The sequence below is a fragment of the Syngnathus floridae genome, chromosome 10 (genome assembly GCF_059516105.1).
Source record: "Syngnathus floridae isolate MCC-2025c chromosome 10, RoL_Sflo_1.0, whole genome shotgun sequence".
Lineage (NCBI taxonomy): Eukaryota > Metazoa > Chordata > Actinopteri > Syngnathiformes > Syngnathidae > Syngnathus > Syngnathus floridae.
Genome location: NC_142422.1, coordinates 3,342,501 through 3,363,347, shown reverse-complemented (window position 1 = coordinate 3,363,347; position 20,847 = coordinate 3,342,501). Strand labels below are relative to the sequence as shown.

The 20,847-nt window shown below is 42.4% G+C and overlaps 5 protein-coding genes across 6 annotated transcripts; 4 read left to right on the top strand and 1 right to left on the bottom strand.

Moving 5' to 3' along the window:
- The first annotated feature begins 64 nt into the window (after positions 1 to 64).
- Positions 65 to 4,413, top strand: LOC148391885 (uncharacterized). The gene is made up of 12 exons (XM_088386337.1): positions 65 to 176; positions 395 to 476; positions 1,525 to 1,558; positions 2,446 to 2,523; positions 2,597 to 2,736; positions 2,817 to 2,942; positions 3,022 to 3,067; positions 3,138 to 3,203; positions 3,280 to 3,710; positions 3,781 to 3,888; positions 3,949 to 4,045; positions 4,178 to 4,413. Exons 2-12 carry the CDS (start codon positions 411 to 413, stop codon positions 4,213 to 4,215), a joined length of 1,230 nt encoding a protein of 409 aa, XP_088242463.1. The 5' UTR covers positions 65 to 176; positions 395 to 410; the 3' UTR covers positions 4,216 to 4,413.
- Positions 4,064 to 6,502, bottom strand: rbm12ba (RNA binding motif protein 12Ba). The gene is made up of 2 exons (XM_088386334.1): positions 6,299 to 6,502; positions 4,064 to 6,222 (listed from the first exon to the last, which is right to left on the bottom strand). The coding sequence occupies exon 2, from the start codon at positions 6,199 to 6,201 to the stop codon at positions 4,684 to 4,686; it is 1,518 nt and encodes a 505-aa protein (XP_088242460.1). The 5' UTR covers positions 6,202 to 6,222; positions 6,299 to 6,502; the 3' UTR covers positions 4,064 to 4,683.
- On the top strand, positions 5,953 to 10,311 carry LOC148391883 (meckelin-like). 2 transcript variants are annotated; one of them, XM_088386336.1, is made up of 15 exons: positions 5,953 to 6,116; positions 7,412 to 7,456; positions 7,635 to 7,733; positions 7,818 to 7,916; positions 7,982 to 8,068; positions 8,215 to 8,314; positions 8,380 to 8,519; positions 8,584 to 8,727; positions 9,019 to 9,096; positions 9,162 to 9,278; positions 9,352 to 9,468; positions 9,539 to 9,646; positions 9,722 to 9,824; positions 9,927 to 10,069; positions 10,132 to 10,311. In XM_088386336.1, the coding sequence occupies exons 4-15, from the start codon at positions 7,905 to 7,907 to the stop codon at positions 10,210 to 10,212; spliced, it is 1,230 nt and encodes a 409-aa protein (XP_088242462.1). In that variant the 5' UTR covers positions 5,953 to 6,116; positions 7,412 to 7,456; positions 7,635 to 7,733; positions 7,818 to 7,904; the 3' UTR covers positions 10,213 to 10,311. The 2 variants fall into 2 exon arrangements, with proteins under 2 accessions (XP_088242462.1, XP_088242461.1); XM_088386335.1 differs by lacking the exon at positions 5,953 to 6,116 and adding an exon at positions 7,121 to 7,336.
- Positions 10,312 to 10,386: 75 nt separating this feature from the next.
- Positions 10,387 to 16,433, top strand: LOC148391882 (meckelin-like). The gene is made up of 28 exons (XM_088388006.1): positions 10,387 to 10,641; positions 10,939 to 11,027; positions 11,099 to 11,189; positions 11,270 to 11,369; positions 11,447 to 11,510; positions 11,599 to 11,670; positions 11,749 to 11,811; positions 11,878 to 12,032; positions 12,108 to 12,216; positions 12,286 to 12,372; positions 12,470 to 12,535; positions 12,606 to 12,759; positions 12,834 to 12,954; positions 13,034 to 13,139; positions 13,271 to 13,327; positions 13,420 to 13,518; positions 13,581 to 13,679; positions 13,755 to 13,841; positions 13,943 to 14,042; positions 14,123 to 14,262; positions 14,329 to 14,469; positions 14,546 to 14,626; positions 14,692 to 14,808; positions 14,889 to 15,005; positions 15,085 to 15,192; positions 15,298 to 15,400; positions 15,988 to 16,130; positions 16,216 to 16,433. The coding sequence occupies exons 1-28, from the start codon at positions 10,440 to 10,442 to the stop codon at positions 16,294 to 16,296; spliced, it is 2,952 nt and encodes a 983-aa protein (XP_088244132.1). The 5' UTR covers positions 10,387 to 10,439; the 3' UTR covers positions 16,297 to 16,433.
- Positions 16,434 to 16,599: 166 nt separating this feature from the next.
- On the top strand, positions 16,600 to 20,758 carry pdp1 (pyruvate dehydrogenase phosphatase catalytic subunit 1). Its single transcript, XM_088388008.1, has 9 exons — positions 16,600 to 16,722; positions 17,427 to 17,673; positions 17,736 to 17,903; positions 18,168 to 18,379; positions 18,459 to 18,540; positions 18,611 to 18,705; positions 18,823 to 18,991; positions 19,062 to 19,280; positions 19,490 to 20,758. Exons 2-9 carry the CDS (start codon positions 17,440 to 17,442, stop codon positions 19,862 to 19,864), a joined length of 1,554 nt encoding a protein of 517 aa, XP_088244134.1. The 5' UTR covers positions 16,600 to 16,722; positions 17,427 to 17,439; the 3' UTR covers positions 19,865 to 20,758.
- The last annotated feature ends 89 nt before the right edge of the window (positions 20,759 to 20,847 follow it).

The window sequence follows — 20,847 nt, the reverse complement described above, 5'->3', positions numbered from 1 at the left end:
TTTCATTTTAGGATTCGCATTTATGTAGATTTGGTCAACACTGTATTTGTGTTTTGTTTTTAAGCAGGCACATCAAAGTCGTCTCATAAAGCTGCCCGTCCAGTTGCCATTGTGCCTGTTAGCTAACTTGGATCAGTCACGCACGGTTGCTAAACATTTCATTGCAAATATCTCAGGTAAATATTTTGATGTTATTTTGCCGATATGTTGTGATTAAGAGCCTTTTCGTGTTGTTTTATCAAAATGCGTAAGTAATCTTCTTAACTCGAGGGCCGAAACGAAGCTACGTCGAAGATAATAACAACAATTATAGTACGATACTGCTTATCCGTTTAATCCTAAAATAGCTGCCATGTTTTTACTTTATTCTTCTATGTTTTCATGTCAACGTCAGTGAAGAAAACGAGGAAATGACTTTCAACGCTTTCGGCAATAAAAACATCCCGCCGCTCTGGAACGCAAACAAACACGGCATGGTAAGTATTTCAACGGGTCTTTCAACTCAATTCGATGTTCCTTATCCGGCATTTTAATGTATCATCCCCTCGTATGTATTTTACATTTTACCTGTCGTGACATTTCCACTGCCCCCTCACTCCGTGAACTCAAGTCACTGTTGTGAGAAAGGGGGAAAAAAAACATGCACAACCTTTTATCTTAATACGTATAATGCCTCTTTAAGTCTGCTCTATCCGTGCTGTTCGAACAAACTGAGGCCGCACGTTGACCTTATGAAGAGCAGGCACTTTTTTCCATATACTTGGAACATTACAAGTGTCCCTTTAAAAAAAAAAATGTATGCAGTCAATTAAAGAATTGCGCTCATTTGATACAATGACTTTAATGGTAAAATAAAGTCAGTGTAGGAGTACTTACTGTTATCAAATTGGATATGGTTCCAAATATGGAATCCCAGTTTTATACTGGAGCACATCTTATTTCAGTATTATGTCCTATTTAATCATCAGCTTGTTTGCAATTCCCACAGATGAAAGGAACAAGAAGAAGGCACTTGGCCTGGTGGTTGAGGTGTCTGCCTGGGGGTTTGAATCTTGATTCAGACCCTGATGTTTTTCCGCTGACATGCTTTTTTTGTACCCTGTAAATCGACTGCCGACCAGTCCTGGGTGGACCCACCCTCTCCCCCTAAACTCAGCTGGGATAGGATAAGCACTATAAAAAAAAAATGGATGAATGCATTCAAACAAGCTGAAATGGGGGAGATTTTGTCCCCTCCTAAAAAAAATCCCTCGACATACCTTTTGGGAATGGGTTTGAGGTCTTGGCCTGTCTTTACAGTGGCCATTAGCCTTAATACCCATTCAGTTAATCTTTTGGTTTACCTGACACCCAATGCAGGTTCTCACTTGATGAGAATTCACACTGACTTGTGGCTACTTGCACACCGCTGATGTTGGGGTGTCATCACATCGCGAGACGTTCCATCCGGAGCAACGTGTCGCCATGTCACTAATTCTGTGTCTCTCTCCTTCATGTGGACTTATTCCCCCTCCCTCTTGCCAGGGCATGTACCGCCCACAGCACTCTAACACAATAGGTAAGTCTTCCATATGCCTGGGCTGAGAGAATTGAAGCTTGAGACCTTGTTGTCTCGTCTTCATATCATGGTTGGTGGCCTGTCCACCCCTCTCTAAAACTCTCAGCTATAGGACCTGTTGTATGCCATCTAATGCTATATTGTTCAAAGGAGAGCAATAATCTGTAGCAGGAATGCAAAGTATCATAAATTTACATTATTATGGTAGACTGCTCTCCTGTAAATTTGCAAATCAGGTATGCTGTTTTTTTTTTATATATCGATAGATATATTTTTGCTTCACTCAAAGCTAATTGCCTAAGCGGCTTAATGGATGCTAGCTCGTCCTGTGTGGAAATAGACGAGCCAAACCTCACTCTTGGAGAGCCCTAAGAGTAGTGACAGGTTGGCACCCTTGACCTCTCAACCAGAGCGTCGTGTTGGTTTAAGCCTAAATCAGGACAGCGCTTGAGCTGAGCAATCACAAGGCCGCCAATTGTGTCTTGATGTGGGTCAATGGCAACCTGACAAACAAATGCCAGTATTTTTCCACCTTCTTCCTGTGCGTCTGTTCTCTGTGAATGATCGTCGCGGAATGGCGCGACCAAAGTCGACCCGTGAATTTTTCCACTTTCGAAAGTACAACTGTGCGGCAGGTTTTTGCACAGTGACACGGCTCTGACCACTACGTGGAACCCCCGAACTACAATCCTGTTTCCCCCGCCATCTTATATATTTTTTTTTTTTCTCCCAGTTTTGGACATTACTGCCTTAAAGCAGTTGCTCCATTATACAAATTTGTCAACAAATGTTTGCGTCCATTCTCTCTACTATTACAACCACCATCAAGCCTGTGTGATGCCTTTTCGAGTTCAGCACCTTTTAATTTTGCTCCTGTATTTCGTCAGTCTATGTCAGAGGAACATCGTTCCAGACTGTGCCATCGTTAGAAAAACAATTAGAAACTCTTCCAATCATCTTGCTCGGTAAGATTTCCATCCATCGACTGTGACCGTTGGGGCCAAATATTCTTGGTGGTCAAAAATGAAATGTTTTTAGGTCTCGAATATGTGTGGGAGTACCGCAGCCCCAGTAAAACTGTCCAGCCGCACTACGAGTGCAAGCTTTGCAGGGTGGCCCGCGTGCAGCACGACATGATCGCTCACGTAAAAAGCGCGCAACACAACTTCACGTACATGGTGAGTCGTCGGGCGTAATTCCATGGCTGCTATTATCTCCATTTAGTGTTACCTGTCTAACATTTGTCTTGTATATACAGAAAAAGTTTCATCCTGACAAAGCCCCTTGGGAACAGGAAGAACTCTCCAAAGACCCCGCTGTGAGAAAAATGATTAGGGAAGCTGCGGCTGAAATCGGCCAAAGGAGGCCGAGGGGTCGAATCAAGGTCGGTTGTGATTTATAAGTCACTATTGAAAGAATCTCAAGTTCATTTGCATCTTAAATTTATTTTGGTGATGCTTTAGGTGGTCATAAAGGAGCCCTATCACGTGCCGGCGTGCCAAGGACTCGGTAAGGGGTTATTTTATTTTAATATTTTCCGAGTTCTAAATAGTTGAGTCTACGTTTTGTCTGTTCTCAGCAACCGCTGAACCAAAGCCATTGCCCGAACCAGAAAACACCATGGGGCCAAATGGACGACAATTTGGTGGGTTCCGTTTTTTATTGAGCCCTTTACTACGTCTTGTCGTGTCGTCCCAGTAAACCCGATTCTGCTTTTCCAGGTCCAATGTTCAATGACCAGTCGTTTGATGACGAGTTCCCCACCGACGAAGGTCCTTACAATGAGTGTCGCGATGACTACGAGCCGACCGATTTCGACTGCTTTGTACCCGAGCCACGTTTCCGAGACTCTAATTCGGAGGAATTCGAGCCTTCCAACTTTGGACCCGTTTCACGCAAGGAACGTTTCCCAAACACCGACAGGGGTTCAAGACCGTATCCGCGTAGGCCCAGCGACGATTTTGGCCCAAAAGATGGACGTGATCGTTTTAACGCCGGCCCAATGGTTCGCGACGAGTACCCAGGATCCCAGATCAAGATGCCTCCAAGCTTATTGGACAGGCCCTTGAAGAAACCATTTGACAGACCAAGCCCCACCAAATCACCGCAAACTACTGGTATCTGTGATCCAAATGAACTGTTTCAATACCTGGTAGGTGCGGGACTTCATGCCAATTCTCAGAATCGGTATTCAAAAATGATAATGGTGTTTTTGTTTTCAGGAGACCTTCCAGATAGAGAATGAGAGCGATGCTCAGTTGGTGCTGAAGGTGACCCAGAAGCTAACAGAGCAGCTGATGGAGTACAGACTTAAGACTGTAGCGCCAGAGGTAAGGAGCAACACTGGCGTAAATCCAATATACAATCTAAATCCCGTCACATCTCCACAGGGTTCGAGTAGCTTCTCAAAGAGCTCAAACTTCTCGTCATCGCCGTCCTCCAGTCTGCCAAGAAGCAGTGATCGATTCTCTCGAGCCTTACCTAAAGGTACACGACCAGTCGGAGTGAAGCTTTTCACCACACTTTATTCAAAGTCAGAAAATAGAACTGTATTCAACATCAGATGTTAACAACTAACATTAATTATCCTTCCATCCGGTTTTATTTCAACCTCTACAGGTCAGCCTTGGTTCTCGGAGGGTTCCCACAGATTCTAGAAGTGATGCAACATCAAGATGTTGGTCTTCACTGTGTGTCCATTTGGTGTGATTGTTTTGAAACAATTTTTGCTTTATTCCAAAGTGGATACATTCCCTTTGTTGACTTATTTTGAACTCTCTTAAGAAAAACTCTACTTAAAAAAGATTTTCTAATTTTGTTAAGTTTTAAGAGTGCAATAAAAAAAAAAAAAAATACATGAGGGTGATCCAGTTCTCTACTTGCTAGATTAGAATATACATGTGTCCATGGAAGCTGCTGTAGGGAATAGAAATAAAAAAGTTTGCAATCATTCAGTACAAAAAAACGTAGTTTAAACAAGTTTTGGGGATTTCAACTGCAACATGGCCGTGCAAGAACCTTTGCCACGATCCCTTGAAATTATATCATCTGTCGTAACGCTACATTTGTCTGAGACCTTAAGGATCAGGCCTTCCTTCAAAAATTTCCAGTCATGTTTTGAACCATCAGGCACTTTCAGCATCCAGGTTCTTTTCCAACACTCCATTTTCGTGGGATGTCCTTTTGCGAGGCCATCTCTGGCTCCTTTTCAGTTCCATCATCTCACCTCTGGTTATTGCTGACACCTTAATGGGGGCTGCGCTAACCAGCTTGCCATCGCAAGACATCACATGTTCATAATTGGCCGTCTGGTTTAAAAATAAAAAAGCTGTGTCTGTTCTTTGGCCGTTCTTGTCCAGTAGATGTTGTATATTGTATTTATTTTGGAGTTCTTCACATTGAAACACTTGCTGTAAATCAGTCTTTGTTGTATATAGAGGGAAATTGCTAACTTTGACAATATACTTGTCACGTGGAATGTACAGTCTAGGCTTTTTGGGATAATTGTATTCTTCCTCCAATCCGACTTTGTGTTTTGCCGTGTTCGAGTCCTTCTCGGCCTTGTGGCAAGTGTTTTCGCATTCTGACACTGCTAGGTTCCATATCATCTCCGTGGCTTTGCGTACTTCCACACAAATTGGGCCCATATACTGGTTGTTGAAATGCAACGCATCAACAGCATCTTGCATATCATCAAACTTCACGAGGCACACGTGACGGTGCTCCAGCTTCATATTGACTACAACTTCTGCTACCTTTAGCCCTTTGAAGAAAGAACAAATATCTGCTTTTGTCGTTGAGGCCGGCAGTCCGAACAGCCTCACGTAGCCTGGCCCGGATTTTTGCGGATCTGGCACAATTATATTTCCGTCCTCTCGTCGATGTTGTTCCCCTAAAATCTCTCGTTGCTTACTTGGGTAGGACTGAAGATTTTCTAGCACCGAACGGACGCCGAGAAGAAATCCTTTTTGGAAAAGCTGTGGTTGATCACAATTCTCTATTTGGGGGGAATGTGGCTTATCGGGTGTATGTTGGAAATCACTGGGAACAATAGGTGACAATAGATCAGGTAACACCTCTAACATCTGTGGGCATCCATTGGGAATGGGTATTGTTCTCGGATCACATGGCCTGTCTTGTATACGTGTTATCCTGGGATCACAAGATTTCTCAATGGTCTTTAGGCACCCATTGGGAATTGGATCTACGTGGATTTTATTATCACTTGGATTATCCAAAACATCTCCATTAGGCTCTTGTGGTGGTGAAATTGGGGTAGAATTTGCAGACGCAATTCTAGTATCACGTGGAGAAGTTTGCCCAAGGACCTTCACTTTCTCACGTGGTAGAAAATGGGAAGTTGAATGCTTCTTCTTCTCATAGTATTTTACTTTATGTTCCAGTTCTGAAACACTACTCAAGCGTATATTCACCTTGGATCCTTTTAGAGAACGTCCGCTGTGGCGAACGGCGCGTCGTGCATCGCGTTCAGACTTGAAGGCTATGAAAGCCTCGTGATGTGGTCCTCCCAGGATCCAGATCCAAACTCCGCGGTCAGGTATGTGCAAACGTGGGAAAAAGTGCCGGATGTCCTTGGCGTTCGCTTTCTCATCGAGCCCCTTAAGCCTCACAATGCTGGTCATGTCCCCCCCAAGAAGCGTGCTCTGTAAAAAACAAAATAGTTAAGTAAAAAACCCGAGAAAGAAGGTTATGATTAATTTTGACTTGAGAAATACTGACCGTATTTACTTAAGGTGCGTGCGCATGGAGCTTCTTAAAGTCTGAAACTGCGTCTTGCATGCCTCTGCCTCCAATATGCATTCAATGCCGCCCAGTTTGCGCCTTTCCATTGATGCACGGTGATTGGTCGAACAACGTTTTACGTCACTATCAATGGCGTGAGGATGAACCATTTCATCCGGTGTAGGTACCTGGTCGAACCATGCTGTGCTTCTTTGAAGGAAATTACCGTATTGACCCGAATATAAGACGACCCTGATTATAAGACGACGCCCTCTTTTTCAAGACTCAAGTTTGAAAAAAGACTTTTTGAACACCAAATTTAATTTTTATACAGAAAATAATTGCAGTACATCTGAAACAAATGCTTTGTATGTAAATTATAGACTCAAGTCTGGAACGCTTCACAAAACACTGAATTGCATCCTTGGTTTTGGCATTAACGGCTGCCTTGTCTCTATATCGCTTCTCTGAAATTCTGAAAATATTAATTTCCATGTAGCTTTCCTCATCTCATCACAATAAAAATAAAGCCTTGTGATATAATTTCCTATTACTGCTGTCATAAACAATAAAGTTTTGTGACCTCAGTTGTTCAAAACATTCATAATAATTTCCACTATTAAGTTATTCATTTTTTTAAATTTAACAACACATTAGCTGTCTTCTTTTTTCCAAACATTCATAAACAATCGCACACTTGCTATTATTTTAGGGAAATCCAGAACAGAGTTTAGAGTTTTAAAAACATTTTTTTCCGATAGATTTAAAAACTTTATCTATATTAAGACAAAAAATATATACGAAATTGTGAGTTTATTAAAACTGATTATTATCCTGGTTGCGCTAACATAACATTCATTCAGCATCACAGTGCCATGTTGATCCTGTATGATGTGGTGTCACTTTAATATGCGTACCTTTGAAGCCCATCATAATTTTAATATGATTCCGTGCATACGCATCAAATAGTGGACATTGGTCTATTACAAAATGGATGCGCCTTCCAACCCAAATGTCAGCATTTTATTCGAAAATGTGAGTCCGTGTTGTATATTTCATTCGTATGGGGCATAGTTACTCTCACTTCCTTTTTTTTTCTATCTCTTGCAGACACAACGGAAGGATGTGGTGATTTACCAAGCCCATGTTATAGATGTGAGGAGGCCCCACACCCAAAAATGACACTCAAATCAATATCCCCAACTATTATGTATTAAGCTGTAAAAATATTCATATAATATAAAATATTATCATTTATACTTTTTAATGTTAACTGTATCAGAGGGGAATAAAGTCTGCTTAGCTACTTAGCATCGGCAATTGTTTTTTGCAGAGTGCTTTGGGTGTGTTGGCTGGTCTGGTGATATTTTTGTCGCTGTTGAAGACAATCAGCTGGAAGAGGAGATCCGACTCAGTGACCATCGACTTGAAGGTAAAGCTTGTGTGACATCACAAATTTTCCAGTTGGTGATGTGAAACTTGATGATAATGTTATTATTTTCTTATTTTTTTTTAGATTATATTGACCTTTGTGTTTTTCTACGCTGGAGATGTGGCCAATGTTTTTTTTCTTGTTACTTTAGCAACTGGACTCTACTGGCTTATGCTTTGCAAGGTTGGATGGATGTTTATTTGATATTGTTTTTAATTTCAGATTAATTATTCTTTCTATTTATTTAGGCCCAACAGCAAGTGGATATGGAACTGCCACTTCCTCATCAGGAAAAACATTTTGCCACATACATTATTTGCGCTTTTGTGCTCAAGGTGAGTCAGTTAATGATTGATGACGATGTGCAGATGTTCAAATTGGGGGTCAAAGGTCATGGGAATCAGTGTGGGGTTCCTGACCCGACCAGCAATAGAGATTTTTAATACATATTTTGATAATGATAAAAACTTTGTCCTTCAAGGCGATGCAGTTCCTCCACAAGCTGATCATGCAGTTATCTGTAGATGTTTTTTTCATTGACTGGGAGAAGCCTCGAACCACAACCAGCCGGACGGTCACAGGTGGAAATCTTTTTGCTAGCATTTTTTTTTCTCAGGCTGCTCACTGTGTGCCCTGCTCTTGTCAGCCAGAGGTCAACAGAAACAGGATCTTACACCTGTTAGTATTTGGAGGACCTATTTTGTGGCCAATGAGTGGAACAAGATCCAGACCATCCGCAAGACCAGGCCGACCTTTCAGATCATGGCTGTGCTTTTCTTTATTGAAGTATGTCACACGCCACATGCAGCTTTTGTCTGTTTTTGCTCATCGTTTTTTTAATGCCGTCAAGGTGTTGGGTTTCTCTGAATACACACTTAAGGAGCCCCGGACGCTTTTGAAGACTTCCTCACAGATGGACGACAAACCTTCTTACAGCACAATTCTGCGCTATGGTCTGGCATCAACACTCTGGCTCTGCATTGGGTTTCTCCAGGTTTTCGTTTGACTTTCCCATTTGAAAAAGTGAAGCATACAGGAGCAAATACTGTTGGAAAAAAAATGTAAAATAAATAAATAATTAAAATGTTATATGATTTTTTTTAAATAAATTTTATTAATTTTTAGAAATTTACAGAAAAATATATTTTACATGGGAAACAAATTGAATGATTCCAAAATTCCTGAATGTGTGTCATGTGACTTTTACTTTTTGAATTGAACAACTTTTGAAAAATATCCAGTCAATTAATTATTATAATCAATTCATCCCTCTTTCTCCACTCAGGTCATATTCACTGTCTTTTACGAGATTTGCGTAACTGACAAAATCCGTCGGTTTCCAGATCTCTGCTCAATCAGCAACGTAAGTTAAAATTCATCTCTGTATCTGTTTACTTGGATTCCCTTAAGTGTTTTTTGTTTTTACAGATTTCAGTGTTGCTCTTACCGCAGCGATGTTATGGCTACTACATCCACGGACGTTCCGTGCACGGTCACGCTGACACCAACATGGAGGAAATGAGTCAAAATCTCAGGAGAGAAGCTGTATGTTTGCTTAGCGACCATTTTTATGGCTTTCGTGCTCCACTCACATTCCTATTGCGTCCATATTGTCAAGGAGTCACTGTGTGGCCAAAGAGGTCTTCTACCCAGCACGGACATGCAAACTTTCCAGGTGGCTCTTTCCACACGGTTACGCTCACAGTACGACAAGATACGCGAGTCCTTTGCCAGGGTTTGTACACGTCTCCCACGAGAAAAAAAAAAAAAATACAGCAATTCCTCACTGCGTCTTCTACATCCAGAGATACGGACCAACACGGCTCATGGAAGCCCACTCAGCCAACCAGTGGGAGCAAAAGATTCGGGCCTACCACACCATGAACCACTTCCTTGGATCAATCATCGATCATGTTCGTGGCACACAAATATAAATGCAATAAGTGCAATTATCATTTGTTCATCTCATGATGTTTTGGTCCTCTCAGGCCCACCCTGACATGGATTACTATGTGAGGGACAAACTGGCATTGGAGCGTGTCATGGGCATGGAGTTCCTTGAGCCAATTGAGAAGAGCATTTTTTATAATGGTAGTAACCTGTGGTAGTATATTTATGTTTGTCAATATATGGTCGAACTGGCCTTGCTATTCCAGTACTTTTGGAGGAGACTGTATATCTTTGTCCCTGCAGATGAAGCCCACAGTTTCAGCAATGTCCTTTTTCATGGACACGAAAGTACATTGCTGGTTTTTGATGCGTTGTTCTTCTGCGTTGCTGACCTTGCATGTCAGAATTTTGTACTCGCAGGACTGCTGACATACATCCAGCAAAAGGTGAGTATGGAATGCATGTGTGAAAAAGAACACTGGTGTTTAAATCAATGACTTCCATGCAGATATTCCGAAAGATTCGCATCCATTTTGGAAAGAAGAACCTTGCCTACAAGACGCAGGTGGATGAGCGATTTCTGATGTAATTTCCATGGAAAGTCTTCAATGTTGTTCATTTTATTTATTTTTTACATTCATAATAACTATAACATTTACAAAATTAAAAAATAAAAACTGATGAACACCAAGAATTGTGTTTGTGATTGTTCAGAGCAGACAAATAAAGGTACGCCCTATCTCCAACCACAAGACGGCGCTAGTGCTCCACAAGGCTCAAAGCTAGCCGCAAACGAAAAAGACACTGCAGCACACCATGGCGACCGGGATGCTACTTTTTATTATTAGCAGCTACAAATTTATTTTTACATTGTTTTCTGTGCATTTAAATCCCGTTTTATGCCAGCAGTATATAATTCCTTTTCAATCTCCGTCAGACTGCAATGTGGAAGAATACTTCGACATCTCCAGTTTGTCGTGTGTTAGCTGTGGTGAAAATCAACAACGCAGCGTAACAGGTTAGTCTCGCTTAAACACAAATGTTTCATTAATTTTGTTTCAAATACTGCAAGTAACAGGTTAGTCTCGCTTAAACACAAATGTTTCATTAATTTTGTTTCAAATACTGCAAATACTATTAAATAAAGTTTAGGGGTAGTTAGCTGTCAGGAGAAGTCCTCCAGTTTACCTGTAACTGCTTACCTGTAAAAATAAACGGTCCCAATAACAATTTGTGACATTATTCATCTTGAATTATTAAGTTAAAGTTAACGACTTTGTTAAGTTATTAGTTCAAATGATCATATCTTTTCCAGGACTGAGTTGCATTTGCCAAAATGGATTCCGAACAATCACGACTGACCTGACCTCCATTGCTTGTGAGGCCTGTCCAGAAGAAAAGCCTGTAAGTACTGTTCATTATATTATATTGATCACATAAACTTGTTTGTCTAAAGTTTTCTGGTTGGATTCCAGGCAGTAACTCAAGATGGTTTTGGGTGCATTCGTTGCCCAGGTAGTGCTACTGATGAGGGCCGGTGCCAGTGCCCTCCAAGACATATCCTCGGTGAGTAAAATATCTGACCAGATGAAAAGTATTGCTTTTTTTTTTTTTTTACTTGCTTACATATGTTTGTTTTTTTCCAGTGGAGAGGGATGTCAGTGGAAACCTTTTGGATGAAGCCACATGCGAGATGTGTAATGGAAATGGATCCGCTTTCTCAGTGCCCAACAGCAACGGAGACAGGTACATCATCTAAGTCATAATAATTTTAATATGATTATTTGTCATTAAATTAGCTGCCTATATGTGTTGTCATTTAGGTGCGAGAGATGTCAGGCTTCCTTCATCAAAAGCTCCTGTGTGTGTAACCCTCCCTCTTTTCTGGTGAGCTCATGCAATTCCAGATATTTATTTTAAAATATGCATATATTTTATATTTGTATTCTTTGATATATTTTTATCTTATTTCCAGGCAGGTGGGTTGTGTATCCCACCAGGAAGTCTTTCCACTAATGTCAATCCCAGTGTCAACTTTGCTCAGTTGGTAAGTACACCTATCTTTGTTACCTCCACCAAGGAAACCTTTGAATCATTTTTGATTTTGTTTCTGTCCCACTTCCAGAAGTTCAGCATGGTGTCTGCCTGGTTCCTCAAGAATCTCTACTCATCCGCAGCAGCCTGCCTTGTAATTTGACACTTTCTCTAATTGCCCTGTATGAGCTTTCATGTCACCAAATGCTCTTGTCAACAGAGCTTGTCCAACCTGACAGCGTGTCAAGCCCTGGGCAACATGTGCGTGATGAACATGCACTCCTTCAGCGGCGTGAGCGTTGATGCCTGCGGCATCTTTAACGCCGTCTTCAGATCACAGGCCGCTTTTAGCTCCACTCAAGACATCTCCTACTGGTGCTCAATTGCATAAATTATAAGGACGCGGCATCTAAAGACCACCCTGGCAGCGTTAAATATTATTTTTTCCAGGAGACATAATCTACCATGGCTTTACTACGGCGACGAACCGGGATTGGCGAGTCGAGTGCTTCAGAGCGATCCTGTCCCGGTTAGCTTTGTTTTCAGAGGAAAAGACAAGGTAGATGATGAAATTAATTAAATTATAACGCTATGGGAAATAATTCGGTTCATTTTTTTTGTTTGACAGAACACGGACATTAAGCTGCTCGCTGCCGTTTATAACGTCAGAGGCGAGTTCCTTCGATGGGAAACTATCGGAGGAGCTAATCTTCAGGTAAGACCTGGCCTTACATTATAAAATATTTTGATGTGATTCATTTTTCAAGACTCTTGAGTCAGATGCATTGATTCTAAAAAAATATCTGCTTTAGATTTGTCCAGAAACACCCATCAAACGAATGTCAGCTTTCAGTTTTGGCACCGCTTACCAAGAAAACGTAAGTTAGCCTCAGTTCACGTCGCAGTCCACTTTGCTTTGATTTCTCGATTTTGATTCCGTGTGTGTAGTGTGATCTTTCAATCGCAGACCTGCTCCGTGCTCATCCCGAGCCGCTTTTTTATGATGTCTTTCTGGACCTCGGTGGAGAGGAGAGCAGAAAACTTCTCCCTTTGCCCACATTGGTTCTGAACCAGCAATATAATGGAAAGTTCATCAACCAAGGTGGGATTTGTGGTTGTGAGCTCATGTGTGGGATTTTGTGTTGCAAAACTTGTGTTTTTGCTCACTGTGCACAGAAAGCATGACCAACTGGTACCTATCACGGCGTATCTTTCTCATCGACGCGTTGAGCGGCCGAGAAAAAAACGCAAAGGATCTTCCTAAAGTCATCCGTGTCGCCAACGCTGTGAAAATAAGGTGGACACTGAAGATGCAGTGGAAATAAATATTTGTGGTTTTAAGCGCTCGGTGGATGTTGACGGGCGAATGTGCACAGGTTCAACTTGGTTCCGGGCACACAACAGGGTCAGGTGTTCCCCCCACTGATGACGGTGGAGTACAAAGATGTCCTGGTCGCTGACGTCGACACACAAACTGTGTCTGTGAGTCGCACACACATTTTCAAAAGGCGATGGGATGTAAAATGACACGAATGACAAATATTAATTCTTAGAAAAATACCGTGCAGTAAACAATGGATAAGAAAGAAGGGCATTTCTCTCTCCTCCTGCAGATGAGCTTTTCTGTGGAGTATGAGATGGATCAGAACGAGGCTCGCTTGAAGACAGATGTGAGTATGAAACCCAAAGTTGTTGGTTTTTTTTTCTTCTTCTTCTCTTTTTTTCTTCTTCTCTTATCCATTTGTGTGTGTGTGTGGCACAGACTGCTCTGGGTGTGCTGGCTGGTCTGGCCGTGCTCTTGTCAGTCCTCAAAACGGTCAGCTGGAAGAGGAGGATCGCCTCACCCGTGGTCGACTTAAGGGTAAAGCATCATAAATCCGGACTCTCCTGTGGGAGTGTAAATCCTGATCCCTTTGATTTCAGACCATGCTGATGTTTTTCTTGTTTTACGCTGGAGATCTGGCCAATGTTTTCCTCGCCGTCACTGTGGGAACTGGACTTTACTGGCTCATCCTTTACAAGGTGCCTTTCATTGCATTCCACCTAAATAGTGCAATTTCTTTTTTAGCTTAATTTTAAAAAATCGTTTTGTTTTAGGCCCAACAGAATGCCTCAGTCTTATTGCCGCTTTCTCATCAAGAGGAGCAGTTTGTGACCTACATCTGTTGCGCTTTTGCTCTCAAGGTGAGTCAGTTCAAATAGACCAAATGTTTACATGAGCATTACTCACTCCAAACGCTAGAGGGCGTCTTTCATCTCATATCATGTCTTCTTCTGCTGTCCAGGCAGTGCAGTTCCTCCACAAGCTGATTGTGCAATTATCTTTGGACGTCTTCTTCATTGACTGGGAAAGGCCACGCATTAAAGCAAACAGAAATGTGCCAGGTGTTAAAATTGTTGTCGCTATTATATTTTTAGAGCGTCTCCATTTTTCTGCGTCTTCATTCTACATGCTTTTATTTCAGCCAACGGTCAGCAGAAACGTGATCCCTCTCCCGTCAGCATCTGGAGGACCTACTTTGTGGCCAACGAGTGGAACGAGATCCAAACCATCCGTAAAATTCGCCCAACTTTCCAGATCATGGCTGTGCTTTTCTTCCTTGAAGTGCGTCTCACGTTTGAATTATTTCAATTGCCATTCCTGAGCTAATACGTGCATTGGTTCGTTTAGGTGTTAGGGTTCTCCAGCTTAGCACTGAGAGACCCCTGGCCAACTCTACAGCGCCCCCCACAGGTGTATATCCCTTCATACAGCCTGATTATGCGCTATGGACTGTCAGCAACACTCTGGCTCTGCATTGGACTTCTTCAGGTTGTCCTCCTTGCTTCTTATTGACCATTTAATGTGGTGCTAACCTTTCGCTGAATGTTGTCGTGTATCTGTGCAGGTGATTTTCTTCACGGTATTTTATGAGCATTTCGTGGAAGACAAAATTCGCCAGTTTGTGGATCTCTGCTCCATCAGTAATGTGAGTTAGCTGTTGTGCTACTTGTCTTGTATTGCAAATTTCACTTGTGTGTTTTGTCTTTGCAGATTTCCGTGCTGCTTTTACCCCAGCGCTGTTTTGGCTACTACATCCATGGGCGATCTGTGCACGGCCACGCTGATACAAACATGGAAGAAATGAACAACAACCTGAGGAGAGAAGCCGTATGTCCACTTTTTTTTTTATTTTTTAGATATTTTCCACAATTTGCATCCGTCTTACGTGTGATCTTTCCCACGTGAAGGAGTCACTGTGTGGCCAAAGAGGTCTTCTGCCCAATACGGACATGCAGACTTTCCAAGTGGCCCTCTCCGGCCGCTTGCGCTCACATTACGACAGGATACGCGACTCCTTCACCAGGGTTTGTGCCTGTCTCCACTCGGAATGTCGTCAAATACAATGCTTGTATTTTATTGTTTTGCTTTTTCATTCATTTGCAGCGACACGGACCATCGAGACTCATGGACCCGGCCTCATTCAACCAGTCAGACCAAAACATTCGGGCCTACCAAACCATGAACCACTTCTTGGGATCTGTCATAGATCATGTTAGTTAGTCACCCTTATAAATTATTATTGTTTCTTCCATTTTATTCTACTGTTTCTAGTCTAAACTGTTCCTTTTTTTTAAATTGCTGTTTTATTTTCTTCAGGCTCACCCTGACATGGATTACATTGTGAGGGACAAACTGGCATTGGAGAGAGTCATGGGCATGGAGTTCCTTGAACCGAATGATAAGAGCATCTTTTATAATGGTAGCAACTTAAAAGTTCAAGTTAAAAAGTCCCAATGATCGTCACACACACATCTGGGTGTGGTGAAATTTGTCCTCTGCATTTAACCCATCCCCGTGTGATTTTGATCCAGAGGGCAGCAGTGAGTAGCAGCGGTGCCGCGCTCGGGAATCATTTGGTGATCGATTATTTTACTGGTTCTTTTATCACAAACAAATGATTTAGGTTTCATGACCTGACATGTTTCGGCTATCACTAGCTATCACTAGCCGAAACATGTCAGGCCATGAAACCTAAATCATTTGTTTGTGATAAAAGAACCAGTAAAATAATTGACAATAAGATGAACATAATCATCTTGAATATAATCATTTGGGGAGCTGAGGCCCCATTTCAACCCCTTACACTGAGTGCCAAGCAGGGAAGAAATGAGTACCGATTTTAGAGTCTTAGGTATGACCCGGCTGTGGGTTTGAACCCACAACCTCCCACTCTCAGGGCGGGCACTCAAACACAAGGCCACTGAGCTGGTGATGTTTTTGTGATTTGAACATGGTGTAGAGTTGCTGATGCTTGCTTGCATAGATAATGTCTGTTTGTCACCACAGATGAAGGTCACTCCTTTGCTGATGTACTCTTTTATGGAAATGAGGGCACTCTGCTGATTTTCGACACGCTGTTCTTCTGCGTCGTCGACCTCGCCTCTCAGAACTTTGTGCTTGCTGCCGTCCTTACGTACTTAGAGCAAATGGTCAGTATTTTGGGCGTGTACAGAAAAGTACAGTTTAAAGTTGGTGCCTCATCATTATAATCAAATATTTGTTTATTCCTAACAGATCTTTGAACGGATTCGCAATTCGTTTGGAAGGAGGAACCTCGTCAACAAAACTTTGGTGGATGACAGATTTTTGATATGATCATTTAAAGTGGCCGTGTTGTAAAACTGTAAATTATGTTAGGTGTTTGTTGTTTTTTACATATCTGTCCCCTGTTTTGTATATATTTTTCTTGTAAATGTATTTTTTTAGATTAAAATATTTTATATTAATTTTAATACACTGTGTTTTCCCTACTATTATTTCATTTTTTTGTGTCTATGAGTGAGGGCAATCCTAAATATTCTTGCGATGTGCCCTGTCGATCTGATAAAAGTTTTATTTTAAAGCGTTTTATTTTGAAAGTCAGTTTTATTTGTCTGTATGACGTCACCGACGGGGCCACGGCGCTCAGCCAATCAGCGTCCACTGTGCGGTGCGGCGCTGGTGAACAACGACGTCGTTTTGTTTGCAGTGCTCGGACTCGAGCCATGAGCTTTAATAACTTTTTTATATCCGAAAGTACAGGTGCGTATTATGCATGCAACATTATGCAGTTACATTCAAAAAGAAATAATCAAGCCAAGTTAAATCATGCCCTTTATATTTTACTGTCATGATGGGTGTAACCCTCATTACGTTTAGCATTTGGCATCTCTGCCCTTTGGTTAGGCGCATTTACAAGCTAATCGATGACTTAACCTAGTTGAATTTTGCAATTATCAGACATTTTTGTGCAATCGTTCTTGTGTTGTAAGTGCTGTTGTGTTTCTCCGACACCACCCTCGCCGCTAGCTGGGTGAGGCTTGTGATGTCAACAAATATGGCAACTTTGCCCCAGCTACTGTGATCAACATGACTCCCTTTCGTGTTGTGTTTACGGACCCCTCGTAGAGATGATTATTTCTGCAGTCTCTGCATGCTTTAACATACCTTGAATTATGTAACATGGAACTCTGATCCAAAGCAAACGCCAACCCACCAACTTAAGACTGCAGAAAAAAATTCTCACCATCCAAACGTCAAGCTATTTTGAGCAGGTCTGCTGACCCATACTTGCTTGCAACTTAAGCCATAAAGTATTAAGTTACTGTGTGTCAGTGCTTGTCTCGTGTTTTGTTTATATAGTGTAATAAAACTTCAAATGCTGTGATGGGGTTGGAGCCTAATGAGAACAAACACAGAAGAAACAGTTTTGTGGTTTTCTAACATTTGGACTTCCACGTCTGCAGTGCTCCATCTGCCATGCCCGTGATGTCACAGCTGTTGAAGAGTTTGCCTCGGGCAAAGGTCTTGTCCTCCAATCTGTTACCATGCCAGCACCGCCGGCCCCAGTTGGGCTCCTCCGCTCCTCGACGTCCTTCTCACATGAGTCACACTCCCTCAAGATGTCACCAGACCACCTCCGCACTTCACAGCTACATCCTCACTCCACCTCAAGTCAACTCCATCCTCAAAGCCAACGAGTACAGCTTCAAGGTTGGCTGGAAAACGCTTTCACCTTATCTCCGTGTGAAATAATTGCTGGAATTTGCTTGTAGGTGCCTGAGTTTGATGGCAAGAACTTATCATCCGTGATGGGCTTTGACAGCAATCAGCTACCTGCAAACGCTCCCATAGAAGACCGCCGCAGTGCAGCGACATGTCTGCAGACGAGAGGAATGCTGCTGGGCGTGTTTGATGGCCACGCTGGATGTGCTTGTGCACAGGTGCAACTACTATTCCAACATGACTTTTTTTTTTTTTAAATGTCACATGTTCAGAAGTATTTTTGCACAATTCTTTATTGATTCATGTGTTGAATTTTGTGGAAAAAACTTAAATGAATCTATTTTGGAAAAAGGCTGTGACTTCATGTGGAAAAAAGTGAAGTGCCGTAAATAGTTTCCAGATGCACCCAAGCAGCTTTAATTATTGTAGCCAGCGATCGTGTGGTCTTACGTAAGATGTAACAAGACGTTGCTTTCCATTAGGCGCTCAGCGAGAGGCTCTTCTACTACATCGCCGTGTCCCTGCTGCCGCACGACACGCTGTGCGAGCTGGAAGCGGCGGTGGAGGCGGGCCGGGCGCTCAGTCCCATCCTGCAGTGGCAAAAGCACCCCAACGATTATTTCAGCAGGGAGGCTCAGACGCTCTACTTCAACAGCCTCCGTACATACTGGCAGGAGCTCATCGATCTCACCAAGTAAGACGTGCGGGCAAAATGTTATGGTGGGCAAAACGTTAGGTAGACTAATCCTGCACCATTTTTTTTCTGCTCTCAGCCCAGGGGATGTCCCTGACACCAGAGAGGCTCTGATGAACGCCTTCAAGAGGCTGGACAATGATATTTCTCTGGAGGCTCAGGTGAGGCATACTACATTTCTTTTTATTGACATGTTTTATAATTTTTTTTAAATATGGTCTGGTCTGCCAGGTTGGAGATCCAAATGCTTTCCTGCACTACTGGGTTCTGAGAGTGGCCTTCTCTGGAGCGACGGCATGCGTGGCTCACGTCGATGGAGCAGACCTGTACGAATAACAACAAATGTCAAAACTTTAACCACCAGACATAATTGAGACATAAAATACAAGCTAAACGCCAACTTTACTATGTGACATACGTAATAAAGCGCTCTCGTCCTAAAGGTATATAGCCAATGCCGGAGATGCTCGGGCAGTGCTTGGCGTGCAGGAGGAGGACGGTTCCTTTACCGCTCACACGCTCTCTCATGACCACTGTGCCCAGAACGAAGACGAGGTGGCTCGGATTCGTGCAGAACACCCGCCCTCAGAGAGGAAGACGGTGATACGACAGGTACAACTCCTCGTACAATTTGATTTTGTTGCTCATTGTGTTAATAACCAACACACACACACACACTCAGGACCGTTTGCTGGGCTTGCTCATGCCCTTCCGAGCATTTGGTGACGTGAAGTTCAAGTGGGGCATCGAGCTCCAGAAACGAGTTCTGGAGTCAGGGCCCGATCAGCTGCATGAAAACGAGCACACCAAGTTCATACCGCCCAACTACCACACGCCGCCGTACCTGACGGCCGAGCCCGAGATCACCTACCACCGGCTCAGACCGCAGGATCGCTTCCTGGTGAGTTAAGACTTCCACTCCATCTAGTACTCATACACAAAATTTGCTCCATCACCAAAGCATCCTAAACATGTCCCACCAATTTGCTTTGAAAAGTCTGCTTGTCACATACCACTCCAGTCCTGTAGGTGGTGCTAATGCACTTCACAAAATCGTTGTTTGTTTGGGACGGCATTATCTCCATGTACCTTAATTGTAACACTCTGCAGGTGATCGGTTCTGACGGCCTTTGGGAGACTCTCCACAGACAGGAAGTGGTGCGCATCGTCGGCGAGTACTTAACCGGCGTGCACCAGCAGCAGCCGCTCACAGTGGGGGGCTACCAGGTCACCCTGGGACAGATGCAAGGGCTTCTGGAGGAACGCAAGGCTCGCACGTCGTCGGCCTTCGAGGACCAGAACGCCGCCACCTACCTGATGCGGCACGCCGTGGGCAACAACGAGTTCGGCACCGTCGACCACGAGAGGCTCTCCAAGATGCTGTCGCTGCCCGAGGAGCTGGCACGTATGTACCGCGATGACATCACCATCATCGTCTCTCAGTTCAACCCTCACGTGATCGGAGCGCAGCAGCAGGAAGAGTAAACACGCACACTCTTGTTCATATGTTTTAATATCTGACTTTACAAATATTTATGAGGACAGAAGCATGCTTGTACACAAGAAAACGCGACTTTTTTGTAGTTGCAGATTGTATTTTTGTGTATCATTGTGCGATACAGTCTCACACACTTTATTTTGTTTTCAAAAACACTGTTACAATTTTATTTTGTGCCGCAAGATCCTTAGCTGAAAATATTCCCTTCAAGGGGGTGGATTCCAAAGAACAGAAATGACATATAAGAATAGAGATGTACCGACAATTTAAAATTTTGGTCAAAACTAAAAATTTGGAACCCGAAGCTGAAAACGGAAAGATACTTTAAAATCCTAAAAGTATGTCATCTGTGTGTAAGAGTTTGTGTTTTTTAAAATTCCACAGATTAATTGATTTAACCGGATCTTATCAAGATCTTTATAAAGAACTCCAATCACTTTGTAAAATATTGATACATTGAATAATCTGGTTAAGTAATTTACTAATGTAAATTAATTTAAATGTAAAATACAGCAAAGAGGTTTCGTCATTGTTTTCATGGTAAATCCTGCACATTTTACAACACTCTATTTCATTCTCCTCCTATTTTATTATTTTTCCAAAAGGCTGATTTGAGGGAGCCTTTGTTATTATTTTTTTTAAAGGGATGTTTAGTGCCGGAGAGTTTGCTTGCACTTTACTTCTTACTGTTTTTGTAACTACACTCCAGTTCTGCAATAAGCACAACCGTGTTACTTCATATTTAAGCTGCAATATCAACAATTCTTTAAAGTATTTATTCCACGTTACATTACAAGCATATATCTTATTTTCGGTGTATGTAAAAATTGTTATCTAATCGGTTTCTATTTTGTATATGGCATAATAAACAGTTAAAGCGTTCTGTGTATTTTATTGTTTGCATGTCTGTGTAACCATAGAAACTTGAAAAATGAGGTCAGTCGGTCATAAATCCTTTTAGTTTGCTTTT